The 21,832-nt window shown below is 44.5% G+C and overlaps 1 protein-coding gene across 2 annotated transcripts; it reads right to left on the minus strand.

Moving 5' to 3' along the window:
• Window positions 1–17,150: 17,150 nt before the first annotated feature.
• Window positions 17,151–21,344, minus strand: ly6pge (lymphocyte antigen 6 family member pge). Of its 2 annotated transcripts, XM_037124411.1 has the most exons (3): window positions 20,997–21,344; window positions 19,195–19,311; window positions 17,151–18,349 (listed from the first exon to the last, which is right to left on the minus strand). In XM_037124411.1, exons 1-3 carry the CDS (start codon window positions 21,055–21,057, stop codon window positions 18,156–18,158), a joined length of 372 nt encoding a protein of 123 aa, XP_036980306.1. In that variant the 5' UTR covers window positions 21,058–21,344; the 3' UTR covers window positions 17,151–18,155. The 2 variants fall into 2 exon arrangements, with proteins under 2 accessions (XP_036980306.1, XP_036980305.1); XM_037124410.1 differs by lacking the exon at window positions 20,997–21,344 and having other exon boundaries at window positions 19,195–19,413.
• Between the last annotated feature and the right edge of the window lie 488 nt (window positions 21,345–21,832).

Raw genomic sequence — 21,832 nt, forward strand, 5'->3', positions numbered from 1 at the left:
GTTGCCGCAACAGTGAGTGAAAGACATTTAAAGATATTTGAATACAAAGGGCTGCGCTGCGTAATAAACCACCAATCAGGACGCATTAGCCTCAGCCTGAGTGGCTACGACACACTGCTGTGATGGCCTGTGTTTGTTAAATGAGAAACAGTGCAACAAGGTGGATGAGTCATTTTCGAAGTCGTGCCCTCGCCAGACGGCTTCGTTGTCCTCTGTGAAAATGTTTTCTACACTTATTTATGGGGAAGTTCCTCTCCACTCCACTGGCTCGCTTCATTTTTCGCAAATTGCCATGAAAAAAAAGGCTTGCCCTCCACTTATATGACAGCATCTCTTCAATTATTGTTATTATGATGAGGTGTGGTGTGCTGCAGCTATAAGCCTGCTTCCATCCACCGTATGACACCCTTTTTATTCAAGTTTCAGATGGTTATGAGCCATCACAACCTGTAATCACGGCAACAAAAGCGGTGTCACGCCTTTAATAAAGAGCTGCAGTGCTCCAGGTGTTCTGGAAACGGACCAGTGTTTGCGCAGAAGTCACAGGGACAGTGTTTGCAGCAACACATTTGTTTTTTTCCTGGAAAACTGTCTCTGGCTTCCCGGCATCCACGTCAGCAGCAAAGAGACAGGCACCTCTTCGGATTTCCTGCTGAAATCCAATGTGGCATCTTCAGTTTCCAGAGAGGCGCGTTATGGCTTTCCAGTCGTGATTGTGAGGTAACCACCAACACAGACAGGAGGTGGAGACCACATGAAACTGAACACCGCAGCGACTGCACACAGAAAAGGCACCCGGACGCCCCCCCTGGAAAGGAAGACGTCCGTACACTTGCAACCACAGCGGCGCACAGTTATACTGCTCACACAGACGTGTTCATGTGCTAAAAAGCCTGACAGACATGTACCAATCACAGCTCTGCTGAGCTCAGAGGCATTTATTATTAATAGAGGAAATCATAGGAGGCTTTTAATTGGAGATGCTCTAGTGGGTGTCTCAGAGGTAAGCGGGGTGCTGTCACTGTCGATCTGCAACTTCCTCAGCTCCGAGAAAAACGGCGGGATGTCGCACTTTCATGTGCACCTCCTGTTGACTATGAAGGATGTAATTTGAAGCCGTCCTTCTCCTCTCAGCGCAGCCTCTGATTAGCAGCACTGACTCCCAGGCTGGAGCATACTAATTCAGGAGCAGAGCGGCGGTCTGGGAATCACCACCATTAGTGGTAGGTATGGAGAATAAACGGCATAATATGCAAATGAAGGGAAGGCATCACCTTGGCTGTCAATCACCCAAATGAAATAAAAAAATTCTGTAGGGCCGCTAATAATACCTCACCAGAGGGAGGAGGGCTGGAGGGGGTGGTGGAGGAATGCAGATGCAGAGAGACGAGGAAAAGGGAAGTTATGTAGCGAGGATAAATGAAAGGAGTGTGGAAATCAAAGCCGCATTGCCCGCGCACATGTGAGGCTCTGATCATCGCAGGCATTCAGGCAGTCTGTGTGAAATGAGCCCAGACACTGACGCGAGTTAATGACAGGAAGGGGCTGGCATGCCGGGACACTCCACATCATCAGTGGCACGCTGCTGTCTCCCGTCACCGGTTTGTCTCCTCAGGACAGTGCGGCGACTTCCCGTGTGTTTCCATAATGACAAGCTGCACCTGACCATCATTACCCAGCACCATGAGCTGTTTTTTTTTTTGTTTTTTTTTGTTTTACTCTGACAGTCCTTTTTTCCTTTTTTTCCTTAAACTGCAGTAGCACACTGGAGGCATTCAGCAGGGATGCTGATATCTCAGTGAAGCCTCAAACTACTTGATGTTCTGTGGGTATTTGCGTGCCCCAGCGTGCCACAGACCTGTTGGTCGATCACACTGCGCGGGCTGGCATGAGGATCTGAAAGTCCCTCTTGTTTGTCACATATTGACCCACTTTGCTTGACAGCTTACAAATCAGAGCCATGAGTCTATGTGCCGTGCGTGTCTGTGTGTGTGCGTGTATTTACACACCCTCCAGCGCCACCTCGCCTCATGGAGCTCCCCAAGAGGCTTCCAGGACCTTACCTCATTTGCACTCATCACAGCAACTTGGGACTGGGCTGACAGGCTCATTTTCCCCACTCTGCATGGAGCAGCACAGCAGCAACGCCTAGGAACAACCAGGCACCCAGAGTGGTTTTATAATTAGCTACTTGCTCTCTGCCACTAATGCACGGGGAGCAAGTGCCTCCTTCTGAGCGTGTATGGCTGGCAGGCACTCAACATGTGCAAGCCACATCATGATATGTAGGCACGTGGTGGTATATATTGACCGAGGTCAGAGTGACAGGCCAGAGCGAGGTGAGAGACGGACGTGGGCGGCGTTGAGAACATGTGTGTGGACTGCGCCCGCCATCTCAAAGCTCAGAGGGTGAGAATTGCACCTGGGGCTGGTGGCTGATTGCCTTTGATGTGAAATGATTGCATCTTAGGTGGCTCTGAGGCGCACACACCACAGGCAGGACCCCGGTCTTGTTGTCACACGGTGAGTCAGGCTCAGGCTAGCCGGCACCCCACGGCTCGTCCAGGGTCCAGAGGGCCGGGGGCGGATGTAGCTGTTGGTACATATGCGTGTTGCGCTGGGAGCAAGAGCTCAGCTGCTGGTTGCATCTCCAGGTAATACACTGAGATAAAAGAGCCTGGTTCTGGCGATGAGGTGAGAATGAAACAGGGAGAAAAGGTCTCTTACCAAAGGCACCTCTTCAGTCCCTGAAGGAAATGTGTCAGTGAAGAGAGCAGGAGAAAGACTTTTGGATAGAATAATTAGATGAAATAAAAACAGTACAAGAAAGTGTGAGGAGTGTGCAGTAAAACAGCAAACTTCAGAGGTAAGTGCAACTGCTATAATCTGCTGTTTTTATTGTTTTATTTTTATTGTTTCTAACATTAACAAGGTTCTACAAGCCTTTTGTTGCAAGCTGTTCAACATCAGCCATATTATTGCATTCATAAAAACAAGTTCTTACTTGTGGGCTCTGGATGTTATGAAGCCACGCAGGATTACACAGTGTCTCATCTCATCCTTCCCTACCACCTCTGCACTCACAGACAGACATGCAGCATCTGTTGTTCAGCCGCGCTCATACAGCGGATAGAACATCCACCGAGTGTAGAGGTGGAAATGGAGCGATCAATTAGATTTTAACAAATGACTTTCTGTGTATTACCCAGCAGCTGTTAAATCGGTCAACCCTAGCACACCCTCCCCTCTCTGAGGGGACGGAGAGGAGGAGAGGGCTTGTCTACGCTGTGTGCTATATCATGGCAAACTGCAGAGAAAGTCAGCCATGGCCCCGGGCGGCAGTGTGCTACGCGTAGCGTGGCTGTGGACGGAGATGGAGGGACGGAGGATGGAGGATGGAGGTGGGTCAGTCGGGCCCCAGGGGCTCCTGGTGGAGATGGTGCGAGGACTGAGGGCCAGGAGATGGGCATGCTACATATGGAGGTCCATAGTTACCTCAGGCAAAGTCCGGCCAGGCCGTTTGTTCACTTCCTCTACTCTTAGATATATAAATAAAATATAGCCCGCTGTATCAGTATAGGCACACAACACATACACCGAAATGCAGTAACAAGTCCATGAATAGGCTCAAGCTCACTTCAGAAAGGACAGACCTACTTTTAGTCCTATGAGTAGCCTCAGTCTTTTAGGGCACGGGCACAACTCAGCGATTCAGCTCCCTAAATGATGTAGTTTTATGGAGAAGTGCTACTAATGGCTCAGCAGAACATCTTAAAAGGCTACTTAAAAGCTAGCAGGCCCATAAACTGCGTCACACACAGCAGCGGGATCTGACCGCACAATGCTCATTTTGGTGACTCTGTGTAAGTGTGTGTGTGTGTGTGTGTGTGTGTGTGTGTGTGTGTGTGGAGGGAGGGAGAGAGTACCAGACAGACAGACAGACAGACAGTGTAAGGTGTGATTGCATTTGCAAGCATGGCTGCACCACTTGACTTGCTTTGTATTGTCACCTTTGAGGTTCACTCGGTATATTTTCCGATAGCTAGCAGACTGGAAATCTGCGAGAACGCTGGGATGTGTGATGATGCAAGAGGAAGTTATTCTCACTTCGGATACAGAGAAAGATGAATAACGGATCAGGCTTTAGATAGATCCATAACAGACCAGACTCCTGACATGAATCTTCTCTTCTCAGGTTAGTTGACTGCATTACTTGGAAAAACTCTTCCATTTGATAACTTCTTCTTCTTCTTTTTTTTTTTTTGCAATTTAAAGCCTTATTTGATACTTAAATCAGAAGAAAAGAACTACTTATTTCCAAATGCAGACCTGCTCTGTAATCACTGAGCACAATAGAGAAGAAAGCCTCCACTTCTGGAAAGTACAACATAATTGCAGAGAGGTTGGCAAAGTATACCATTAGGTTCTGATCAGATGGTTGCCATGCTAACCCCTGGTGAGAGAAAGAATAAAAGTTTCATACCATGATGGTCTGATCAATGTTATATACAGTATGTGTGAGGATAAGGTTGTGCAGAAAACTCTCATTAGGAAGCAGCAACTCGCATTACCATGCAAACTAACGTAACTACTGTAAAGTGGTTTACTTTAAAGTTCCCATTAAACTGTAGATAGAGTGCTGTTTGCTTCGGCATAGTTACATATTTCCTGTAAAAACAGACAACAGCCGCTAACTCTCTGAGACTCTCCTCAGACAGTCAGCTCTCAGACGGAGCCCAATTTGACGAAGGGAGTTCAGTGTCACGGTGTTTTTTTTTTTTGTGTCAGGTACAGTATGGCATCCCGGAGCTGAGGCAGCATGGACTGCTCAACGAACTGACAGCAGCTAACTACATTTAGCCGCAGGTAGTGCTCGCTTTATCAACAAAGCTACCGGGAAACTCTATAAATGACCTCGGTACTGAGTCTGGCCTCCGTCGTTGTTCTCGGAGGCCACGTATGGCCCCGGTCCAGAGGTGTGCACTGAGGATCTGCTGGTCACATTTGTTAGCAGTCACTTAAACAAAGAGTAAAGTTATCTGTCTAGAGCTGCTCAAGGCTGAGCAGCCCTGGGGTAGCAGAGGAAAACCTGACTTGGTTCATCACTGAATAAAGTTTTAAAGTTGCGTTTTCGTGCAGGAATCTGTGAGGTCCGGTCACGGGCAAGTCAGTCCTCAGGCGGTGTCGCTTCTTTTTATACACCCATGGCAGTGTCATAAAATAAAGAAAGCATTTATTGGACAAATAATTAATGTACGCCCTCAAGTGCAGGATGAGTCATCAACATTTGTAATGTGTTTCCAGGAAGTTTCAAATTCTATAATACCTACAAAACAGCTCATGCCACTTTTGGGCCTGATGCTGAAATACAGGTGTGAGATAGTCATTATCATTATCAACAGTCATTTTGACTTCTTGGGGACTCTGACATCCAGATGTATTTGGAATCACCGGGATGTTTGACATTTCAAACATGTTGGCGATTCCTTTCACACATTTTTGTATCCTGTTTGTACCATGAGTTTGTTTCCTCTTCTGCATTTTTTCATTAGGTGTGCGTGACTGACTGAGATGAATTTTACATCCAGGCATTTCAAAACAGCCAAATTAATAAGAAAAGCTTGTAACAGATTGGATTCTGTAGCCGCAGCGGCGGCAGCCAGACAGAGGACGATGCGAACAACAAACATTGCTGCTCTGACTCATCCTGATAAAGCAAAATGTAATTTTGTTTATGACGAGAATTACTCTCCAAATTAATTTCCACAGCAATTAATCTTGATGCCTCACCTATAAGATGCATTCTGCTCTTTGGGAGAGGTGATAAAACGCAAAATAATTAAATTGATTATTTAATATATTTTTTTGTAATGACCAAGCTATAATGGAGTTTTTTTTTCCATTATGAATGGCCCGCGTTGTCAGTGATGTTCGATAGCCTGCAGGCTCCCAGATAATTAATAAATATCCCTTTATTGTGCCTAATTCCATAGGTGAAGCTCAAGTATAGCCTCTTACGCCTTTCATACCCCCTCCCCCTTTCAGTCACCTTCTCCCAAGCCCCATAACCCCATTGTGGGGTGTTTCTTAATTAAAATCTTTATTTATCTACTTGATTGGTATATAAGAGGGGGCCAGGTTAAGACTACCATTCACTATCTCATATTGGGACTTGACTGGTTTCATCCCCACGGGAATAGGTCTTTATAATCTGAGCATGAGGCCCACCAGGTGCTAGTTTACATAGGCGTGTATACTAGTGCCTTTATAATAAAGAGGTGAGGCAGCCAGTCATCCTGCTGAAGTGAGGAAACTAATGAGAAGGGCTTGGTGCAAAACGGGAGGCGGGGGTAAAGATAGAGCCGAGGAACAGAAGGTGGAATGAAAATGATAAAACAAAACAGAGCAATTCAGACCTCATAAAGATTCTCATATTTTTACCAACTGGATGAAATAATGCAGAAATGCATCTGTCTGGGGCTGAATCACGGTACCTTCACACTCGCACACTGAGGAAGGGAAGTAAGCCTTATTACCTTGGACATTTTATTTCAGTGACTGGGGGGCAGAAAGCAATTACATTAACAGCAGTGAAGAACAAATCTTTTGAAGGTGAACAACACTGAATTTCAATATTGGAATATTTTGTTCTATTCAGGGGCTGGGCTGTGATGCATTTTTTCATTCTGAACTTTTAAGCACGACAATGAAACACACACGAAACGTCACCACTCACCGGCTCGGTTTCGCAGGATCTGTTGTTGGGTTAAATTTCTGTAGACTCACTGGACTGCACACATTGCTGCCCCCCCACTTTGCCAAATTTCACCCCAATTTATTTTAGCTTGACTATAAATGGTGGTTCACAGCTTGTCTCAAACCTTACAGGAGAATGTAGATCGTCTACAGAGGATTGAAAAAGACAAAAATGAAAGCGAAGCAGAGGCGTTGGGGAATTCAGGGAATTCAGCGTATTCGCTCGTCTGTGGTAGAAGCGCTCTGCTGAAGTACCAGTCAGTCTCCAACTGCACAACACAAGTCCTGTAATCAGACATCTTCAAACTAGGATTGGTAAGATATTTTAGAAGTGTTTTTGTAGAAGATCTCTTAAAATTTCAACAGTAATCGAACGCAGACACAAAACCATTTCATCTGGCCCAAATTAACTGACTGCTGCTAGGCCCACCTGGCGGTCTACCCGAGCACACTGCCAGTGCACTTAAACTCATTTCCATAAGACCTCGCAGAACAATAGTATATTCATTGTTTGCATTACTTGTGACAGTGTTAGCAATATTCTAACATCTAAATGAGACGTGACGGAGTAGTTTGGTTAGGGCTAACATTAAGCAGCTAACCTGGCGCTCACACACATCCCCCAGCTGGCCACCAAGAGCTACAGGGCACTCGGTCCCTACAATCTTACCAACCCCAGCTCTGAAGAAATGGAAATATTCACCATAAACTTAACTATTTGAATTTCTCGTGTTATTGTTATATCATAGGCCTGAGATTTCCATCATGGGTTTACAGATAATAAACGTGTGCGTAATCTAAAAAGATGGCTAGCAAGGCTTCAGCTATATCAGCGGCACAATCTAAGTGAGCCTGATGTCATTGTTAACTACATAGCTGACCTTCCGTAACTGTCCTCACCATGTAGTTGCTAACTTTGTCTGTTTGCCATCTTGTGTTGCACAGGGATCATGCTGAATGTGGCACCCTTAACACAAATCCATTGATAGGGCGGCTTTAAAATAAGCACAAGCCTCAACAGGAAAAGTTCTCACTGTGAGGCATGCTGGTGAATCCTGCTTGACCGCATGAAACATACAACACATTCTCAGAAACGCTTTGTCAGCTGACACAGATTGTTCAGCGAATGCATGCTCAAATCATTTGCCTGGCACTTTGGACTTGTTTTGGATCGGCCACTTTAAAGTTTGAACACATAGTAACACTCCCATCGGTGTGTGTCACCTAGAAAAAAAAAAACTAACTGCACCAAAGTGTGAGAGACTCATTTTGTTGGTGAGTAATTTAAAGGTTAGACTTCAAAGGTTAAACCAACATTTAATCCCAAGGGGCTAAAAAAGCTGCTGCTGCTGCTGCTCTGGTCTCTGTAGGTTGAAGCTCTTAAACACACTCTTCTTCCCGTCACACCCCGCAGCAGGTGTTTGGCAATTACAGCTGATGGAAAACACCTGCTGTGACATCACTGATTGAAGTGTGGCCAGAGGTGCCACTTTTTTCTAAACCCCAGAGAGCAACTTCATATCTAACGTGGCAACTTTATATCTAACATGGGAACATCTGACATAACTGTGTTCTTTACTTGGTTTCCTTCTCAATGTATGTAGATGTTTTTTATTTTCGACATTATTCACATGTCCACTTAAGGTTTGCCAGCAGTCGCGTGGCAACCAAGTGCTCTTGTGGACCACTTAGGCTGTCAGGGTAACCAGTGACATTCACACTCTCACCCTGCATTTAATCAGGACAAAACTGCAATTCTACAGGTTTCATTTTTCATATTCTTGCTGGGGGTTAATGCTCCTTGTGTCCTTTTCATGAACCCAATTTAAAATCTAGGTTTGCAGATATGTATCATACCTTACCATCACATCATCTTAAATTCCATGCAGTAAATCATTCTTGACATAATCTTGATTGAAAATGTATGCTGTGGCAACAACAACAATTATATTTGTGAAAATACTGGCAAAAATTACAGTTTAATTACCTGAACCTCGTTGATCATGAAAAGTGTTCTGACATGTTATGATTGTGTTTGATATTTTGTATTCATGTGTAAAGTTTTTCAGAACTCGGATAAAGTTTAAGCTATTGACATGATTATCTTTTAAAAGCTGGAAGAATTGTTGAACATGAATCATATAAACACGAGCATCACTGGCATAGATTGTTGTGCTAAAATGGTAAGCAAAAATTACTGATAAACTATTAACGGAATCAGACAACTCACTGTCAAGCAACATTTTTAATATTAACTCCGAATTAAATCCTGCCTTTGTGCACGTGTGTCTTTTTCCGTCTCTCTCTGCACGCCTGTTGCTTAATAAGTACATTTTGAACGTCTTCATGAAAGGTTGGCTGAATTTCAACTTTTCCTTTAAAGTTTCAGTGTGTAGGATTGAAATGAAATGATATTTCCTGAAATTGGAATATAGTATTCTTAATTATGTTGTCATCAGCCCTTTTTAAAAGGTCTTTTTTTTCCCTGAAGTCAAGGTACAAAATTTCCGCTGGAGGAAGTAGACAGGAGTCATTATGATACAAACCACAGGGGTACAACTAAGTACCCAGTGTCTAGAGTACAGCAGCTGTACATCAGTGGTCAATTTTACCCCTAAAAGTACAAATATTAATCTTTTCTGATGGTGTGGCAGTAATACTGCTTCAAGCCTCATATAACTCATTGTTTGGCTGTTTTGTCAAGTAATATGATTGAGTACATGAGTTCAAGAAATTTGACAAGTTCTCTCGATATGGAATATCAAGAGTAGTAAACAAGTGGCTAATAGAGAACAGCAGTTCCTGCCTGTGTCTGTCTTCGCAGCCGTTTATTCAGCAAAGGCGTCGCACTGTCTCTTTCTCTCTTCTTAGCGTCCTCTGTCATCATCCCCATTGGTCTCTCCACCTCTGTCCGTAGAGGCTGCTGAGCCAAGTTCGATTGCCTTGCTTGCCTGGCTCAGTTTCTGGTGACTATTCAAGCCCCGGACCTGAAAACATCTTCTTCCCAGTAATCCAATGCTGGTTTCAGAAAACTCAAATCAGCTAAATTGAAGTTGAAATGATTTTGAAGTTGCTATTTAAGGTGAAATTACGTCTGTACATTACGTCGCTTTGAGCCAATCACATTTCAGAGATGCGTATCATTTCTGTCCCCTAGTGGTCCCAAATAGCTCCATGCAGCTTTAAGGACGTAGACATAGTCCATTCATCCATCTTTTTCTCATGTCAAGCATTGTCTTCTGGTTCCGAACAAAAACAACAGCTGCGAAACAAAGACTGTTGCTCATTATGAGTCTGTGTGTTAGTTATATGTGTGTCTGCTCAGCCCCTGGTGTCCAAGACGTGCAACTGCGCCACACCTAAAAATAAATGCCAAGTGACCCCTCATTAAACATTCCTCCGTCCCTCCTCACTCCCCCTCTCCAACCACCTACCCCAGCTCCCCTCCTTGCCCCCCGCGGAGAACAGCTTAGGTCATTACAGTCTGCTGTCAAAACCTGTGACCGCTCCGCGTTGGAGCCGCCAGGATTAAGGGCTGTGAAAACAAGAACAAGGAGGGAAAGGAGGTGAAAGCTGACAGAGGGAGCAAGGCCTTAAATATTTTCTCTTTCTTCCCGTCTTTTTTCCCTGCCACAGTTGACCGCGTGCTGATTCTTGCAGCTACTTTGCGGCGGACTGCACTAATGTGAAGGGATATGGAGTCACATGGAAAACACGGAGAAGGAGGCTGGTGCACTGAGGGGCAAACATCTCCTGACTGCTGAGTTAAGCTGAGACCGCTCCCTACTTTACCCTACACTAACCGTTATAGAAATACCTTCTAAAGAGAGTGATCTGACCGGGTGGTGCCTTTTAAGGACAAATAATCGTCTTGACTGCAACCAAATGAAACTATATTGAGCTGTTTGGTTCATTCATCTCCCTGCTTGTGTTTCACCTGCTTGGAATACTAAATGGACTGGGCTTGCCACAATGTATGAAAACAAACAGCACTGTCTGGTTAATTCTTTTTGGCTGTCAACGTATCTTTCCTGTAGACCTCGTAACTCTGATGCTCCGTACACTTTCAGCAACTATTCAGCTGAGATCTTTGGAAATGTGTGACTGTTATTATTTGCGTTCGGAAATTGACAAGGTTGACAAGCAGCAGCAAATTGCCTTCTATCAGACACTCGGGTTGAAGGGTTGAGGCAGCATTCTTGCATCAGACCCATGTGTCTTCTTCTCTCGCTGTATATATAAGACGATATCTAAGAAAGTGAGATCAAGCCATGCAGGTGTCAGCAGGCGCACAGAGAAAATTTGACTTTATCGCAAACGTTTACTTCCGTGTTGACACCATCAGGAATTTCCAATTTCAGCCCAACAAAAGATCCCCCCTCTGCCTCTCCCTTGACAAGTACAATATTTCCTTTTCTGAAAAAAGCCCAATCCTGGCTCGACGCATTCCTTCCTGCCCTCCATATTAAATCAGCTCTGGCAAATTGGACAGCATAAAGCTGAACCATGACTCCATTACCCACCAACATTAATTTGAAATGAGTGTGAAATCATTTTTCTGTTTGGACCCGCTGTCCTGCAGTGCAGGCCTGTTTGGTGTTTTATTTACCCTCACCTCCGTGCCCAGAACTCTGTTAATCCTCTGTTTGTGTTCAAACACCTTCGCTGGTTGCTCTGCGTCAGTCTGTCTCCATGCTGGCTGCTGTGAGCAGTCTGTCTAGCTGGCTGCCAGTGGAGCTGATCTGGCAGGCGGCCTGCTGTTCGGGACGATGCCTGATTTCCAGAGATGTGTGACTTTGGTGGATAGTGGATCAGTATTGTCTGTCTGCACCGCCGCTCTGAGCGTCTGTTTGTTACTGTGCACGTCTGCTTTTCCGTCTCTCCATCCGTCTGCCTGCCTGTCGGTCTCCGACTTACCAAGGATGTCTTAAACCCTGTCATAAAATACATTATTCACTTGGCAGGCTTTACTTTATTTGATTTATTCATGGCTGAAAATATACTAAATCAATATAAAATTCATCTTCTGAAAGGTTTCTAAGAAGGTCATGTAAGACTTTCATATGGTTACACAAACTCCAAGTTTCAAGACATCTTTCACTTTCACATGAATATTCAAGCCCTCTTTCATCCTGCCGCCCCCTGTAGGCCGCACATGAGCGCTGACCCTGATCCATGAGCCCTTCGGGGTCATCGGCAGGCCCCATGTTTTGGCTCGGGTCCTTCCCTTTACCCCGCTCCTGAATAGTACCCCTGATTATCTCATAGTTTTGCTGGATATTCCCTCATCTCCCCTTTAAAGGACTGCATTACTTCCAGCTCCCCAAACTTGTCAAAACCAATTTGCTTTCCTATTATTCCCTCAACTGATTTCACCATGACCCCTCCTCACGGCCCTCCCTCCACAAATCCTCGACCCTCTGCTTCCCTCAATCGAAACCCCCAACGCGACCTGTGCAACCCCTGCGCTCCCTCCTTCCCCCCTTCTCGCTGGACTCCTGTGATTTCTTTTAGACCCCGCCTCCCCGCCCTCTCTACCACTCTTATCTTTCTAAACCCTGCAGTGAGTTTTCTTTCATCTCCTGGCAAACCTTTGGAGGGGAACACTGCAAACGGTGGTGAATGAACCTGTCACGCACACTAACGGCCGTTTGCGTGAATTAAAGCAGACAGTGAGTCACCGGCTACTAAATAAAACCAGGTCTAACAGCGACCAGCGAGCCAGCACTGGCAGCACTTCCACCATCATATCCTGCGCGGCCCTTCACCCCCTCTCTGCACCCACCCAAACCATCCCTCTCCCGTCAATTAGCGCCTCACTAGTGACAACACAGAGGATCTTCATTAGCGGAGAATGCTCAATTATATCAGTTGATATTCCTTTCCAAAACTAATTATCCCAGTTGAATGGTACGGCTGACTGAGCCTGCCCTCACCCCAGGGCGCAGCGGTTACTGATGTGATTTGGTTTTGGCTCCAAGGTCTGCTTTCCTCTCCCCTCTTTTGTTATCCTCTTTTCCCTCTACTGTCGTTCAGCACAGTCAGCCTGACCGCGTCAGAACGGCCACTTTCAGCAGTTCTCCATGATGTTTTGTGTCTCCACGTGCTGACATTTAAATCCACGTATTTAGAAAAATAAATAAATAAAAAAATCAAAGTCGCATGTGAAATTGTGATTTTCACCTGTCATAAGGCAAATTTCACAATTGGCATTTCAGTAATTAGTAAGTTTCTCATGACTACTCGCTCGTATTCTACATTTCCCCCTCTAAAAATCTAAAAGCCGGTGCGTGTGGATGTAGATCTTGTTCCTCCTGTAAGACATATAGAATTAGCAGAACTGTGGTAATTCTACTAAAAGCTCATCACAGGAGTCCTCTCTCTTTTATAATCCTGCTCCTTTGTTTGTCCTGTGGGGGATAACAAAAATAGACAGCCTGTACCACAGCTATAGCTGAAACAAAAATGGTGCAAACACTGTCTTCTCAAGAGAGGAGACTAGGAGGGAGGTGAAAACTGCAGACAACATATGGTGGAGAAGCTAGATGCTGTATATTGGCTCAAAGCGTGTTTACTTGGAATAGATCCACTAATGAGTAGCTATGACATCTGAAATATGTTGTTTACGAAGAAAATGTATCATATTGCTCAGGAAGTCTGTTTGCAGAACAGTGCTCTTTGTTTCAAGGATTGTAAGTACTGAAAGTGAATATAATTGTCATACATCTCGTCACTATGTTAGACATTATAAAAGTCAACCGTTCAACATGTAAGTTAAGTACAGCGGGAACTTAAGGCAGAAAACTGTTTCAGTGAAACAAACGCTTGTCGTGGGGATTAGATTGATTAGAAAGGGCTTAATTTTCTTTCATCTTAAGCATATTACTTCCATGCTAATCACTTTGTTTTACATTTTTTAAAAGGGTTTATGAGAAGAAATATAATCCAAATGTTTACACAGTGCCGCGCACTCGGAGTGTACGCTGTCAGCTCCGGGCTCTCTCTGTGGGCTCCTCGCTGCCCTCAAGCCAGGGACCTGCCTCACAGAAGGTGGGCCATTTAGTCACATTTCAAAGTAGCTCAGGCAGGGGAACACACTCATTACACGTAATTCTTCTTCTCCTCTTTCCCCCCTGGCTCCCTCTTCGGTCCTCCCACCAACTCTCCCCCTCCCGCTAGCTCTCTCTATCTCTCCTCTTCCCTGTTTCAAAGACCAAAAAGCCCTCACAGTCCTCTGTCCGGAGTCCGGAGGTAGATCACTTTAATTCTGCTTCACGGATCTTTTTCAAAAAGACCCGAGACCCGGAGACCTCAGAACCGGTGACCGCTGGGTGAACCCGGGCCGACCAGCCGGGACCCGGGCGCTTGTAAACACGGCCAACGTCTCACACGCTCTCATTCCCCCCGAGCGCCTTTGTTCCCTCCCCACAATGGCACCGGCATTTGATGTTGAGCAGTGTGTGTCCTTTTTGCTCCGATGTGTTTGTTTGTTTATGCAACCGCTGGTCACCATGTCCGTGCCTTGTCTGTGATATCGACTGCACTTGGCTGGGAGTGGCTGATCAATGGTTTAAAGGCAGATTGCTGACCTGGACACACAGCCATTAAGTCTTTCACTCCTGGTTATTTTGAGGGGACTGTATCCAAAGCTACACAGTCTGGGACAAATGAACACTGGTCTTCCTCTAGAGGGGGGCCACTGTCCTAGATGAACAGGTTTGTTTACAGTATCTGGGCCTGACCTGGATTCCACCTACGGTTCATAAGTTTATTTCCCTGTTTGGGAGGAGCCTCCTGCTTCTGCCATCTGCCTGATGTCTCCATCCTAATTGACGCAGAGGTGATTCAAGCACAGTCAAAGATTGACCATAACTGAAAAACACGACCTCCTTTATTGACCAGTCTAATAAGTTCTGCTGCAGCCTGTTGTCATTACAAACAGGAAGTGCAATCAATATGCACGGAAAATGAGTGCTATGAGTAAAGGCCTGTAGCTGCGCAGACATGGCAGTGTGACGACAGTAAGTTTCTCAGGAAGACGTCAATCTTTCCAGTGCCAAATCAAAACGCAGCTCAACAACCGATGAATCCTCCCTGATAACACGCAAGAAATAATGACAGATATGTCAGTGTGTGGGCCATTCGGTGGCATTCACAGGGAGTGAAACCTGTCTGGTTTATTTTAGAGACCACCAGTTTCCTTGAGCCTTGTTGCTTTCCGCACAGCCTCCCTTAAAGGGCAGCCGGCTCATCCCTTTGATGACTGACGGTGGGATTTGCAGTGATAATGTCTTCAGGTGCCAGAGGATTGGGATTAAACATAGTCCAATTTAAACAGCATAGTTACCATGGCGATAACCTTCAGTTTTAGCTCAGATAGCATACACGTGGGGGAATACAGTGGCTGGTGTTATTGTCCGCAGACGCCCCAATACAGCGGCGGCTTTGGCCACCACTGAACCTTCAAATCCTTCATCAAATCATAAATTTTGTCCTGGAATCTGTCTGCTGGTGAGAGGTGCGCGTGACATTTCACATAAGAGCCATGCGGCAGGGAAACAGCACAGTGAACACATCATGACCGTAACACTGTTGAACAGTCTGAATTGAACTACGTGCCCCAAAAGACAAACTTCAGACACCCCCGCCTACACCTCAGCAGCACCTTGACCCGTCAACCCTCCATCGGCCCTTCAAGTTTGTGCAAGTCGTCCCCTCCAGCCCTAATTAAGGTGAAAGAAGGCCCTCAAATAAAGCTGATGAGGGCTGACGTGGGGCCACTCTCGCGGCTGTCTGCAGACGTGAGCACCCAGAACAGGCTCCGGTGAGCGGGCCTGGAGACTCGCGGTTTGGGGTCAGTGTCTATCCCCCTCCGGGGCAGTTCGTTCACACTCTCACACCTGCCTGTCAAAGGAGAGAGCAGCAGGACATCAGAAAAGAGAGAACAGAGAGAGAGAGAGAGTGAGTGTCTGTCGCAGCAACAGGGAGAGTTTCCCCCATTTTTAAATAAAGTACAAATCTCAACGGACAGCCAATAAAACAGAACAATTATTGTCACTATCGACTCAAGCCAATCTCAGCAGCACCCTTGAGGCGTGGTTGTTCAATATGAGTTGCAACACACTTGTAGGAGTTTCACTGCATGTGCAATCAAAAGTGTGGCTAGACTGCCTCGTAGTGGAGGCTGCGGGAACTACAAGAGCAGGCATGCTGGGAGGAAGATGCTCGTGCAGGTGTAGAAAGCATAAAGGACAAATTCGTGACCAATCCTAAATTCTTTAACTATCATATTACTATTCACAAATATATAATAAACTGGCACGACAGGCGCTTTGCGTATCTTCAAACCAAGTTCACAATTGCGTCGAGGCTGTTCTGTAAGCAGAGAACGTCACTAGTCCAACAGATGTCAGTCTCATATCTTCTCTGGGTGTGATCATAATTTGTTAACATGGTCTCTAGGCTGGGAGCAGCTGTTGTGTTCCAGCAGTTATATTTAGGGTTTGCAAATATTGAGATAGTGTGAGGACACATCTGTCTGAATGGTTTACATAAAAACCTCTCACTTGTGTTTCATTTTATTACTGTAAAATGTACTTGTTCAAATCATTTAACATGTGTCATAATATGCCCTCCTATAATCTATAAGCATATTCTTCCTCCAGAGTGTTTGAAGCTGTGCTGTTGTTAGTACCGTGTCTGGTGTGTACACACACAACACACAGTATATACATTCAATTACATTTTCAAAATCATTTTTTTTTATAAGATGTAATGTTGGTGTGATGTGACATGTAACATATGTACATATGGACTTATCGGTACTTTAAATCAACTTATATTTTGGTGACTATGCTGCATTCATGTATACCATCAAGCTAAAGTATAAAAGCTGCAAGAAGCTACAGGATTTATGCTCCATTGGTTTTGCTTAATTACACCACTGATTAGTGTCTAAAAATGATAAAAGCACACAGAAAAATGCACAGATCAGGTAATTTCATCTCAAACCGATTAGTTTTATGAACAATAGGAATCCAGTGGAGTTTCTTTCGTTTGGACAGATTTCTTTAAAATAGAAAAAAAAGACTTTCCTGCCACCTCAGCACTCTGCCAACAACGGAATACAATTAGTGTTTTAGATCAGGGCAGGTTCCCTCTTTCCTTTTTTAAGTTACAAATGCTCTTTAATCATTACAGTTGGATTCATCGTCTAGGCAACATAAATGTAGTACCAGAGGCAGTACATCCAGTAGTTGTAGAGATTCAGACTGGAGTGGGGGAACTGCCCAGCATGGCACATTAGAAATTATCTCACACCACTGATGATGTAGAAGTAATTACACACTCACACAGACACGAAAACAAAAAGTCTTTTATATTGGTTGTATGTACAAATCATGAGTTTCAACATCTTTATTATTCGGTCTGTACATCTAGTATTTTTTTTTTTTTTTACTCCATTCAATTGTAGTATTACTTTATTCCCTTACATTATGGTATAAACCGTGGAGAAAGGATGGGCCTTCCTAGTTTCTTTAGAATTACAGTTTACTTTCATACAGTGTACATGAACATTCATAAAATAAGCAAAAGATGTGCAGTTGGCTGGGACCTTCTATACTTAAAAGTAATTGTATTCCCCAATGTGGGTTCAAAGAAAACTGCACAATATACAGCATGGAGTACCTGCAACCAACTGGACATTATGAATCTTTTTCTTTATACTTTTTACACAACATATACAGTAGCCTTGACTTCTAGGCTGTCCTCATGTGTTCAGCCTCAGTTTATAAGCTCAGTAAGTCTTTAAGTGACTTCAAACGCAGTGGATTAACCTCACCGGTGTAACACACCTGACTGTGTAAAAGGGCGTGCGTAGATTTCCGTTGTGGGAGAGGTGTTTTTCTCACCACCTTTTAGAATATCTCATCGAGCTCGTCAGATGTGTGATCGACAGCAAGCGGGCTAATGACACAACGACGCACAGGCTGAGTGAACCCTCAGAGACATATTTAGTCACGGGAACATCTGCTGCGACCATGTCACTAGAAGACAAAAAGACGTCATCAGGTCTTGCTCCTGTTATCCTGCGGTTTCACAGATTTCACCACACCCCTCGGGATCATCTAGTTACTGGCTTAGTGAAATCCACTGAAAGACGCATCTACTTGAAGACCCCATAAATGGCTTCAGTCCTACATGGCGCGTATAATCCATGCAATCACACAAAGCACCTTGAGCTCTCATAGGTACAGTAACTCCCTGGTTCTGTTTAAATAAATAAGGTAAATCAAAGCAGAATGTAAAGGTCATGTAGTGTAAAATTAGGCGGGGGGGGGTTTGGCGTTTGTGTTGCAGACGGATCCTTGTTGGCATGATGAAGTTCAGTAGTACGACTACTTGAATAAACAGTGGAACAACAGAGGCAGAAACAGCAGCAGGGAGCTGAGTCCTGGCGGGCGGCAGGCGAAGCTCGTCACATTGCAGTCATCGCTGTAGCAGCAGTGGACTCTGACGCCCGGAGCTCTGTAGCCCTGACTGGTGGCCTGACTGCAGAAGGACTTGTAGGAGCAGGACTTCATCACCCCACCTGACAAACAGACGAAAAGAGAAGTCGGTTACACCTGTTTAGCAGCTGTCATACACAGATAGACGAATGTAGATGACTGCATGATAAAATTGAATATTCTTAATGAGAAGTCGAGACAACTTGAAGATCATGTTTGTGTCACTTGCGCATTTTCATTTGCACATTATTTCTTATAACTGTTCACTGCCAGCTGGTCTGCTCCTTTTACCAATAAACAGATTGTGTATATATATTTATATTATATAGTTATATTTTCTACTTTTTAAAATAGTTTATATTGTTAATTTTTTATATTTTCACTTAATAGTCATTTGATGTATGCACCAACATCACCACAACAAATTCCTCGTATGCGTAAAGTCGTACTTGGCAATAAAGCTTTTTCTGATTCTGATTCTGATTCTGATTCAACAAAACTGGATATGTTCGACAAGATGTTCAGGACATTTTCCAACAGTGTCTGTGGCAATAGGAGCCAAAACGTTATCATTCCCTAACCCTAACCAAGTGTTGCCCCACTTTTTGATAACAAAACAGATACATTTCATGCAATACTCTTGCCTTATCCAGGTTGAAGCCAGTAAACTGAGTTCATTTTGTGAGGATGAATTGTCTCAGTGCCAGGAACACATGGTGTCCTAATTAAGGATATTGACTGACTACAAGTAGCAAAGCTCTTCATTTTCTTAAAAGCCTCAGACCCCCTGCTGACTGAGATGTGTCTCCAGACGGCAGCCAGTCGTCCATTTAACACACACGCAGATACAAACGCAGTTTTATGTATCTCTCTGGTAGAAAGAAAGCCAGTAAAAGAAAGGCTACTACACTGTCACTCTTGGACTCACTGTCATGGCCCACCACCACAGCGCAGGCATCAGAGTAGCTGGGACAAGATTTGGAGCCTTGTCGGTTGCAGTCGTCGTTATTGGAGCCCATGCAGGTGTAACATTGCAGAGCCTCACCTGAAGGACACAGAGAGGAAGTGTTGACAGGAAAGGTTTTTTTTTTACTCTGAGCGGCGCCCTTTAGAGGGCTCATGTCTCATGTCAACATGAAAGATCAATGGACGCATTTATTTTCCTACATAAAGGAAGCATAAATTAGCATTTCGGCTGACCTGATGTTATTGCCTCAGTTGACTGGAACGGTTTATGATGCTTATTTGGGATTTTTCTACCAAATTTCTCAAAGTTACTGGTACCTGATGCTGGTAATGTCAAGTGCAGATTTAGATGAGTGATTCTTAAGACAGCCAGCTGCTCTGGCATGGTCAAAACACTGCAGAACATTGTGGAAGCTGAAGCTAATTAAAGCAAAGAGTCCTTAAGGGCCTTAACTCTGGATAAAACTGCAGATTTCCATCCCTTATTGACACAGGATGCCTGGGTTTGATGAGCAAGCATGGTACATTCACATCCGAGCGATGCCTGTCAAGTGAAGAGAGAGCGTTAATTACTCGCTTTCTTCACACAAATCGTCCCTTAATCAAGCAAAGTATTAAACAAGTCCCCTTAGATAAAAAATAAACCCCCATCTCTCTAACCTTCAGCTAAAGCACCAGGAGCCTCCTCCAGCACATAAAACACTCAAATGCCTCTCTAAAGCTCTCCAGAGGAAGGAGCGGTTACACGAGAAACTAGCTGACCTTTGAAATATCACTCTAACGCTTCCTTATGAACAAACTTTCATCCGCCAGCTAAAAATTCTAAAACGGCCCCTCAGAAACTGCCTTTAATGCCGCTTCCTAAGAGGATCAAACGGAGCTGGACTTATAGGAATCGCCCGGAAGCTTCAAACATTCTTTGTGGCGGCACATCTCTTGTCTTGGCCATCAAAATAATCTCCCTCAAAGGCCTGACGCGCCTTTCATCGTTTGGTTACGATGGCGTGATGGCAGGAAGGTTTGCTGGGACACAAAACTTGAAATTTTCTTATCAAACCAACAAATCAGCCTAGATAGCCTGAGTAATGAAGAACTTTTACAGCTAATAAAAAACGCATTTTATGGCGAAACTCAAACTTTTTCATACGAAAAAGTCTCATTTCTTTGCTTCTTCTGTGCCACTCTGTTTGTTGACACGGCACAGCAAAGGCTCCCTGCTGTTTGCTGTTGGCCACAGTCAGCTCTGCTCAGCACAGCTGCTCTACACACATGCTATACGTATTAGCCTCCAGGCCTATTAAGAGATTAGCTGCTGGGATTGCATGCTAGTTAAGGGGAGGATGACAGACCACATGGAGGCAAATCTCAGGAGAATTAGCAGAGAAATTAACTGCAATTAACAGCAAACCTGACATTACATAAAGTGTCATTATGAGGGCTTCCTGTAAAATAATTTTATCAGAGTTTGAACGTATGCCAGGCATTTTCTGAAAAATTAAGATAACAGTAGTGTTGTTGTGTCCAGCACCTCCTGTCCCTGAAAGCTGAAAGCCACTCAACAGCTGCTTGCCTCTTATGGAAGGAATTAAACACAGCAACGTAACAAGCTCAGTATTCTTTAGAACTCAGGCATGGCAAGTAAGAGGAACACCTGAGAGGAGGCACCAGCGACAGGTGGACGGAGAGTAGAACAGAGATTTGGGGGGGTAAAAGAAATGGGTAAAGATAGGAGAAGAAGAGGTTAAAAAGATGAAAAGTCCTTACTGATGGTTGGGAGCAGAACCAGAGAAAGCAGCATCAGTGGACAGAACTGGACAGCCCTCATGGTGCTGGTGGTCCTCGCTTGTCCCGGTCACACAATGAAAAGCAGGTTGTTTGCGCCTAAAGCCCCCTGAGCTTAATCTGAGCTATCAGAGGGGCTAATGTCCCCTCCTAGACTGACCAGGAGATTACCAGGCCCTCCAGTTGGGGCCCTCCACTCTGCTGTGTCAGTAGTTGCTTCTTCACCCTCGACAGGCAACAGAGCCAAGAGTTGTAGATTCTTCCTGAACCTTTCACCTTAAAGGCTTCTGTGCTGTGGCCACACCCATGCTGAGTCTGACTCTGTCTCATACATGCGCATGACATCACCTTGCTGACCCAGGACAATGGTGAAACTGATCTCTGAGCTTCAGCTGGCATATATAAAGTTACAAGTCAGAGCCGCCAACATTACACACACTGCTATTTTAATTGTGCTTCCAGGACACAATCCCACTGTAAAATAAATCGATAAAAATGATTGAAAAGCTTTTTCCAAACATTTTGATTGAGTATTCTAAATACATTTCAGTGTGTTTTTTATGTGACAGTGTGATCCTGGAATTGTTCATGTTGATGCCACGGCCACTTCCAGTCACAAAAGCCTGATTTTGAAACATTTATCCATTGCTTCAAGTGCTTTATTTCTCACTAGTTTTCATACACTCTGCTCTTGGCTTGCAGTTTGTTGGTTATTGTTGCAATACACCTACTTTCAAGACCAACCACACAGCAATTTGTAGTTTAATCTTTGTGTTAACTTACCTGCTAAATTCAATAATGTTAATAAAGGTGTGAAT

This window comes from Acanthopagrus latus, chromosome 15, assembly GCF_904848185.1.
Source record: "Acanthopagrus latus isolate v.2019 chromosome 15, fAcaLat1.1, whole genome shotgun sequence".
Lineage (NCBI taxonomy): Eukaryota > Metazoa > Chordata > Actinopteri > Spariformes > Sparidae > Acanthopagrus > Acanthopagrus latus.

Coding starts and splice junctions, on each gene's coding strand:
- ly6pge (XM_037124410.1), bottom strand. CDS start 19,387: ATGAGCCCTCTAAAGGGCGCCGCTCAGAGTAAAAAAAAAACCTTTCCT. Junction 18,350..19,194: donor TGTGGTGGTGGGCCATGACA/GTGAGTCCAAGA, acceptor TCTGTTTGTCAG/GTGGGGTGATGAAGTCCTGC.